At 31.3% G+C, this 9,562-nt stretch overlaps 1 protein-coding gene across 1 annotated transcript; it reads left to right on the forward strand.

The window, feature by feature from the left end:
- Positions 1-51: 51 nt before the first annotated feature.
- On the forward strand, positions 52-1,654 carry LOC134728135 (sesquipedalian-1-like). The gene has a single exon (XM_063592576.1). The coding sequence runs from the start codon at positions 283-285 to the stop codon at positions 1,036-1,038; it is 756 nt and encodes a 251-aa protein (XP_063448646.1). The 5' UTR covers positions 52-282; the 3' UTR covers positions 1,039-1,654.
- Positions 1,655-9,562: the final 7,908 nt, after the last annotated feature.

The following is a 9,562-nucleotide window of genomic DNA, read 5'->3' on the forward strand; positions in this document are numbered from 1 at the left end:
AATTTGTTAGGCTTAAAACAGGTTCAAACTTCTGTTCAAAAGTTAAAAGACTATAAAAATGAAATATTATAATTTTAATCAGCTGTTGTAGTACTAACATTCACATCGAACCTAGAATGCCACGCCCACTTTCACTTTGAAAATGAAAGTATAAAGTATAAATTGCTCCATGACTGTGACATCACTGACACAGTAATTATAACCTAAATAGGAAGTTGCTTGATGTATTCATAAGCTACTTAAACATTCAGGTCATAAACTGTGAACTTTCCTGTTAATCTGATGAATCGACACAAGGATAAAATGAAAATAAATGACAAAAGTTTGACTAAATTTGCTTCATCAGGAGCCCCTGCAGACAAAGAAGGGTATTTATTGAAAAGGGGAGACTTCAATAAAGGATATCAAAGGAGATGGTTTGTGTTAAAGGGGAATTTATTATTTTATTATGAGAAACGCAGTGACAAAGAACCTATAGGAGTTATTATACTAGAAGGATGTACTATAGAGTTGTCGGAGGATACAGATGGATTTGTATTTCAAGTAAAATTTAGTGCCTCAGGTTGTAGGACTTACATTATTGCTGCAGATTCACAAGAGGATATGGAATCATGGATGAAAGTACTTTCAAGAGCTAGTTACGATTATATGAAACTTATGGTGTCAGAACTTCATCGACAGTTACAGGATCTAAATGAAGATGCTAAACTTGTGGAAGATGCTATGAGAGACAGTCTTATTCTATCAGGAACTTATGGAAATTTGTCCCAAAGGAACTCATTGGAAGATAAAATGGAAGAATCAGTTGAAAATATCACACAACCGATGAAAAGATTTAACCCGTTCAATACCTCAGAAGAAAACTTGACATGCTTGACAGACTCTGCTAATTTTCATTTTTACGAGGATGCCAAACCAAAACATAGGACTTTTGCTCAACTGCATGAAGAATACGGGAATCAGATCAAACATATGAAAGAATTATGGGGTGCAAGGACTTCATGTCTGATTGAAGATCTAGCATGTTCAAGTGCATAGCCAAAAACATAATTTTTACATTGATATAAATCCGTTCATGGAATATATGTGTTACATGTACATATAATGGTTGTATTTATATATGAATGTTTCCACTTCAGTAATTTAATGTTTTATATTTAAATTTAAATTCATATGATATATTTTCATGTATTTATTTTAATGATTACAATTTTTTTTATATCTGTCACATACGACATAGCTTGAGGTATACAAGGTAAATCCTTTCCATAAATACTTTAGAAATTCATTTGTCATTGAGTATGACAGGTTATACATTAGGATTTTGAATTACTACAATTGTAATGCAATACCTTTGTAATTTTAGTGTTGAAACAAATATATATCCCAGATGATCTATTATCTCCCTTGATATCTCCATTTGAAAGTGAAATGCTGCTTACAATCAGTTATTTAAAAAAAAAAATGGTCCTAAATTCATGATTAAAACATTGGTAAATAGTAATGAACTTATATTTTCAATTTTTTTTCTGTAATTTTTATCATCTTTAAACATTAAACATTAAATGGTATACGAAGATTTCATGTCAGTGAAAAGGATCTTAGTTGCAGAGTTACATTTAACATGTCTAAGTCAGGGGCGGATTTAGATACTTTAAAATACCATTCAAATGCATTGATCGTCAAAGAAAAGGGGGGGTTCCAACCCCCAGACCCCCCTGGATCCGCCAATGTCTAAGTAGTTTATCTGTGGAGGGGTGTGGTTCTCAAAAGACACTCAGGTTTCCTCCACCAATAAAAACCAGCTACCACAATATAGCCAACAGTGCTGTTCAAAAGTGGTGATAACCACTAACAATCAATCATATCAACATGTACAAGCAAAAAAGAATAACTTAACCCCAACTTTCATTTTTTCATGCACATGTGTTGTGCTTTAAAAATACATATATGAACATGATGACAAACATTAAAACTGAAAGATAATTTTTTATACATTCCCACACTAACTTTTTTATATTCTACATTGCCTGTAGAAGGTCAGCAACTATCATGACTTTTTTCTGACATACTGGTTTAACACAAAATTGTTTGCAGGGATTTGATTTGGTTTGAATATTACAGAAAATCTTAAAAATGCAAAAAATAATATACTAAATGTGTTTTTGTGTTATCAATGGTTAACCCTGCCTACCCTTTGATTCTTTTTATGCCATTTTTTAACAAGCACTGTTAAAGTCAGACTGATTCCCAAGTTATAACCAGCTTAAAAATGTTTGTAAAATAAAATTATATTGCCTCCTTACTTCATGACTTACATAATTATTATTAAAAAAATGAAATAGTCACCACCTATAACATGTATAACATTTTTTAAGTATTTTTTTTTATATTTTAACTGATTTTTACTTGTAATTATTTGACCCAAATGTTTGATATATTCTTCTCCTATTTCATATGACATTACTTCATTAACAGTAGTTTCTGATAAAGACTCTATTATCATTTGATTTATTTAAAAAAAAAAAGGGGGGGGGGGGTTCATGCTTCATGTGCCTTTTTGATTTTCTGCTACAGATCATATAAATCCATATAATTTGACTTTTGGGGAAAGATCAATGGAAGTTTAGATTTTATAGATTAACTTTTGTTGTAATAATCAATTGATCTTGTAAACAGGAAGGATTATTAAATGATTATATCATTTTATATACTAACCAGATAATTGTGTAATTATTTTAATTGCCATTTCCTATCATCAGATAATGTACTAGAATTTACCACTCCTTTTTAGGTGCAAATTAATACTGTCATAACTGTATCGTGTCATAAAGTTTCACATACATGCAATAATTATTCTCTTCTATTGCTGTCATTTCTGCAAACACTTGCATGACTTAGAAAACTTTAAAAAAGATTCTTGAAATGATCAGGCTTGAAAATACATACCTGCCATATTATTACAAGTCTTTAGTTTTTCAAGGTTACACAACATGCAAATACAGGCAACAACTAACATGGAGGTAACTGAATGAATAGTTGATTGGCTTAATATATATCTCCCATCTGCCATTAAGTGCAGGAGGTTCCCTGATTTCAGTTTCTTTTACATTTATCATTTTTATTCTTTCATTGTGTTTATCTGATTGTTCATTTGTCTTGAACTAGTGTGCAATATTATACTATAATGCTAAACAGTGATATCCAAACAGTGATGGTTTTTTTTAAAATGATCTTCTTATAGATTGACCGTTGACCTTGTGTTATCATGGTTATAGACATATATTGGATGTAATGTTATAATTTTTAGAAACAGGATAGTATTTTAAAACTATGTTTATCAGGATGAAGTTCAAATAAAATTGAGAATGGAAAGGGGGAATGTGTCAAAGAGACAACAACCCAACCACAGTAAAAAAATAACAGCAGAAGGTCACCAAAAGGTATTCAATGTAGCGAGAAATTCCCACACCCGGAGGCGTCTGTCAGCTGGCCCCTAAACAAATATATACTAGTTCAGTGATAATGAACGCTATACTCATTTCCAAATTGTACACAAGAAACTAAAATTAAAATAATTCAAGACTAACAAAGGCCAGAGGCTCCTGAATTGGGACAGGCGCAAAAATGTGTAAAAAAAATATATGTATTAGAAAGCTTTTTCTTTGACTGAGACAAACTAGGTGGTTTAAATCTCAAAAACTAAAAACAGTCACATTTAATATATGGGAAGATATAAAATATTAGTCAGTTAGAAAAACATACATGATATGCAAATTTATAGAAGACTTGCTAAAAAAGCATGTGCTGTTTTAAAGTGGTTTTCTATTATTTATTATTTATTTTTGTAAAATCCAAACATTACAAATACATGTTTGGATTTAACATAAAATAAAATAATCAATTATATAAGGAAATAAAAATGTACATGCTATCACATAAATTATTTATGTAATAAATGTCACAAAATTTTAAAATGTTAAATTGCTTTACTAAATTATTTTAATTTTATTCGGTAGTAGCTATATATCGAAATTCAGTTTCACTTTGAAACTCATTCTATATGATAATTATTTCCCTAGTACCAGTATATCGGAATTCAGTTTCACTTTGTAACTCATTCTATATAATAATTATTTCCCTTGATCTCTTTTTGTAGCATTTTTTCAGCTCTATATGTTAACATGTTTCTTGCCAAGTATAGTCATTCTATCAATTGTTGTAGCTCATTGTTTTAAATGTTTTTGTTAATTCTATCAATTTATTAAATACAATTATTGATGAAATAATTTGCAATGTTGATGATTTTATGATTTTCTTTGATAGAAATGTTCTAAGGATGGTTGTACATGTTGTATCAAATAATCAATTTGGGGATCAACCATTTGATTTTCATGGGGAGGGGCAGAGTTTTGAAAATGAATATTCTGGCCTGGTAAGAACTGAAGAAGTTCAGTAAATTATCCTGCAACACAAAGGATGAAAATGAATATTTTACAACATGAAATGCAGGGTACAATTGTTTACAAAAAGTTTAAATAAAAGATAAAATTGGATAGCAACAGATTGAAAGGAATATTCAAACTTCAAAACATCCTTACCCCACCCAGAATATCGAATGGTCGTTTCCTTAGCTCTAAATCACTGTATAAAATGATGTACGAAAGTAGTAGTTAATATTAGGCTCTTATAGGATACCCCCTTAGGTCACAAGGTCACAAGGTCACTTGTTAAACTTGCACCAGGTCATAATGTCAATTTTTAGAAAACTAAAAAGTTCTTTAACAGATCCGATGCAAACTTACTGGCCAAGGCAAAATTGTAGAAACATAACAAACAAATACATCAGAGCACACAGCAATTGTTAATAAAATAAAAACTAAACAGAATCAACAAAACATTTATGTAAATTCAGAATTTTGGCGATAGGTATAATAATTTAGTAATTTAAGATCCCTACTCCCATCATTGACCATAGAACAAAGCTAGCTGTGCCACTTTTCCTAAGTCAGGACCCTTTTGTCGACTGTTGGCTGCTGTTTGTTAGAATTATTTTTGGTTTGATATTAGCTTCAATCAGGCCAAAGGTTTTCTCTTTTTGTTACCCATGTGATGAGCAATTTAAAACTTACTATACTTATGGGATTTGCTCATTATAAAAGGCATTACATTTTAAAACATGTCATTGCTTACATTCTTGACCTTCTGTCTGTGGCAGATAGTTTTCTCATTGGCAATCATACGATGTCTTATAGTGATATTAAGATGATAACACAATATTGACTGCTGTACCCCTATTTTTGACATTTTTACTCTTTGAGTATGTTTGTTTTGTTCATACATCGTTGACAATGTAATGGTATTTGATGCGACTGTCATACAAGTGAGAGGTTTAGCTAGCTATAAAACCAGGTTCAATCCACCATTTTCTACATTAGAAAATGCCTGTACCAAGTCAGGAATATGACAGTTGTTATCCATTCGTTTGATGTGTTTGGACTTTTGATTTTGCTTTTTGATTTTGCTTTTTGAATTTTCCTCGGAGTTCAGTATTTTTGTGTTTTTACTTTTTCTTTACTGTTGAAATATAAACTAATAAAAACGATGATGAAAAAATGATATCAGTTCCATATTTTTATTCAAATCATCAAGGATTTATATACATGTAAACAAATCAGATGATTGCATGTTCTTTCTCAATTTATTCTTCTATTGTTGACTAGGAGAGCATGGAGAGTTCCAAATCATGTGACACATTTATAAATAGGTCCTTAATATTTCAGCATATATTCTTATTGTGCTTCTTTATCTTCCGTATATATTCTGTGTAAGTGTTAGGTTGATTTTATATTTTTTATATTATTATTTCCGTGCTTATTCAAATAAACAATTCATATAGGTTAACAAATAACACATTACACTTTATGATATTTACAATGATTGTTTAACAATGAAATCTAAATCAATATCTAGACTGATTCTCAATTTTATGATCTTTCTTTGACATCATAAGATATATTTATTATGAGTTCACTGAGATTAATAATTTTGCCTCATCAACGTGATATATAATTTTCAAGTTATCACAAATGTTTAGTAGCCGGCACATATCTCACTGTAAATGTTTTGTGAAGTAAACATGGTATAGTCCAAGTGCAGGAAACCAAATGGTTGAAATCTACAAACATAACTTGCCATACTACAGAGACCGCGAGATATTTTTTTGTAAGCTTTAATATGTTGTTTAATTGCTGTCTTGTCTTAACGTATATCTGCCCATTGTTTTGGACGGTTGAACTTCCTATTTTGGTTGTCCACCTGTAAGCATTGATGAATACACAATTTGCATTACCCAACCATAATTAACAAGATTCATGCATTGTCTTGCTTCCTTATAGTGTTCATTATGGTGCGTGTATTTCAGATTTTAAATAGCTATTCATCTTTTATATAAGCTTTGGATTTCAAATATTTTGGCCACGAGCATCACTGAAGAGACATGTATTGTCGAAATGCGCATCTGGTGCAAGAAAATTGGTACCGTTAATGTTATTACTACAACTGGGTCGATGCTTCTTTTGATGGACTACTAGTCCCCGAGGGTATCACCAGCCCAGTAGCCAGTATTTCGGTACTGGCATGAAAATACGGATTTTTTGGGTTATTAAAATTTGCTGTTACAAAATATTAGAAATTATTATAAATTAAGGAATGTGTCTCTCTCATGCAAAGCTCTCTGATTCCTTTCACGGATTTGGCTACATTTCTTGGACCTTTTGGATTATAGCTCTTCATCTTTTATATAAGCTTTCATATTTTAAAATAGTTTGGCCTAAAGCATCACTAAAGATACATGTATTGTCGAAATGCGCATCTGGTGCAAGAAAATTGGTACAGTTAATTTTATTACAGAAATACATCACAAACAAAAAATAAACCAAATGGTAAGGTACGTTTTTGCAGGAAAAAAAGGCATGAAACCGACAAAATACAATGATTGATTGACGTTTTGATTAGTTTTGAATGAAACCTGGTTTGAACTAGAAAAACACTATTATTAGGATCTGTTTATTGAAGACATACTATCAAACTCTGACACAATTAATTGATTCAGAGTCGACAAATATTTTCTCTTTTTTCAAAATACTCTTAAATTATTCTTTCAGAAAAGCAGCAAATATCAATTTTAACGATTTTTTTCTGATCGTGGCCTGTTGGGAATTGAAACTACGATTGCTGGAGTAAATTAAATAAAGGCAAAATTTTAAAAAAACACTAAACATTGTTATACGATGATGACTGATGTTCCCATATTTTGACTATTTTATTGATTGTGACTGTTTATTTAACGCATCATGTAAATGTAACGGAATTTGATGAGACTGTTATTAAAGTGAGAGGGTTAGCGCTATAGAACCAGGTTTAATCCACCATTTTCTACATTTGAAAATGCCTGTACCAAGTCAGGAATATGACAGTTCTTGTCCATTCGTTTTTGATGCGTTTTGTTTTTTGATTTTGCCATGTGATTATGGACTTTCCAAATTGATTTTCCTCTGAGTTCAGTATTTTTGTGATTTTACTTTTTTCTTACATTTATTAAATATCATTTGTAAAACAGAGATATTTAAAAAGTTAACAACTATAAAAATACATTATTTGTTCTAAATAGAATACGAGCCAAATGTATGATACAGTTTCAGATATGTAATAATATCAAGACGAGAATAGCTATAATCCAAAAGGTCCAAAAAGTATAGCCAAATCCGTTAAAGGAATCAGAGCTTTGCATGAGGGAGATACATTTCTTTATCCTGTAACGTAGTGTCGTCATTTTGGTGATATATGTTTGAACATTGTCATAAAGCAGAAAGTTTGGATAGCCATTAAATCAGGGTAAAACCACCATTCATTTTCTTAAAATGTTCTGTACCAAGCCGGGAATGTGGCAGTTGTTATCAAATAGTTTGTTACTATGTATGTTGGTGTTGAGTGTTGTTAAATGCACTTAAATGCTCTTGTTGTTCCTTTGTTTTCCTCTTAAAGTTGGTGTGTTTCTCTTAGTTTAAGTTTATAACCTGGTTTTATTTTCTCTCAAACGATTTATGTCTTTTGAACACTGGTATACTACTTTTGCCTTTATTTGTTCTCCAGTTCCACTTAACAAGACTAGATTCCAAGATAATGAAACATGAAATATGGTTAGTAGTAACATTTAATTCAGGCACGTGAGAAATCCATGCAATAAATAACTGTTTATGATCATCTGCTGGATTATAACAACCGTACATCACAGGCCCGTAGCCAGGAATTTCCAAGGGGAGGTACGTAGGACTCACAAAATGGCTTTAACAGTCATAATTCGAACATAACATTGACCTTAACAGTGCTTATTTGTTTTCAAGGGTCCGACCCCCTGGCTACGGGTATGCATCAGATGTTAGTCACTTTGACCTACACTTTATTCGTTGTTGACTTGTTTTCTCTTTTGCATTTGCTTGTTCAATACACTTTCTTTGTTAGTTTTGTTTTTTTGTTAAAATTAAAATTGAAAAAAAAATTGGGGGTGGGGATTTTAACATAAAATGAGCGATAATCACTCTTGTCATTTGATGTCGTTTACCAAAGTTTAACTTAAAGAAATGTCACCTTTCGTCATTGGCGTTGGATACATTCTACATCTTGGTTTTGTCGTTCGATATTTTTTTTGCCAGATTTCCTTAGATAAAGTTGTTGATTGGACGCAGTTTTAATTATGTAAGATGTTTTCCCTACTGTATGCGTTTGAATTTAATAACATCAGTTTGCATTTTAAATGTTTTGTTAATAATTGTAAGTTTGTTTTTTTTCGACAAACTTTGGTGTAAGATGTCATATTCTAGCGTAAGACAAAGTGTTAAGAGATGTACAATCGTATCCCTGTGAAATGAAACAGATACACAGAAACCGCTAATCATTTACCAACATTCTCTCTATAACGCGCAATAGAGAATTTAACATGTGAAAACGGTATGATCGTACTGGTGTTCTATTAAAATGACGCATGTTTCACCAACTCTAACTTGCCTTTACGTAAATGATTCGGATTTTTTTTTAACATGACATATAATTTAGTACACACTATTATGTTAGGAATTTACATAGTGCACAACATTGCAAGTTATACATTTTTATCAGTAAAAATGGGTCCGTGTGAAACCTCTAGATGATATAAGTACTTTTAAGCTTTCTATGGTTTAATATCTATGTACATACATTCATCGGACATACGTTCAAATGCAAAGTTGTTGACCTGCAACATAGCTGTATACACATGGGTATAACATCCGTGTGCTTGCTCTTTATGACTACGAACGACGTAGTTGCGGTTGATATTTTTCGAATAAAACATCCCAACCTTATAGTTTTTGAAGTGGAATCATATGATAAAAAAAGCGATCTATTACATTAAAATTTTCAAATGAAATGGATCATTATCCTGCGGTTTTACTCCAGCCTCAAGTCCGGTTTAATCTGTGACTGATGTTCAGCGCATGATGTTATATAATAATCCCACAATACC

This window comes from Mytilus trossulus, chromosome 8 (assembly GCF_036588685.1).
Source record: "Mytilus trossulus isolate FHL-02 chromosome 8, PNRI_Mtr1.1.1.hap1, whole genome shotgun sequence".
Classification (NCBI taxonomy): Eukaryota; Metazoa; Mollusca; class Bivalvia; order Mytilida; family Mytilidae; genus Mytilus; species Mytilus trossulus.

Excerpts from the sequence above, each read along its gene's own strand:
- LOC134728135 (XM_063592576.1), top strand. The coding sequence starts at position 283 with ATGAATCGACACAAGGATAAAATGAAAATAAATGACAAAAGTTTGACT.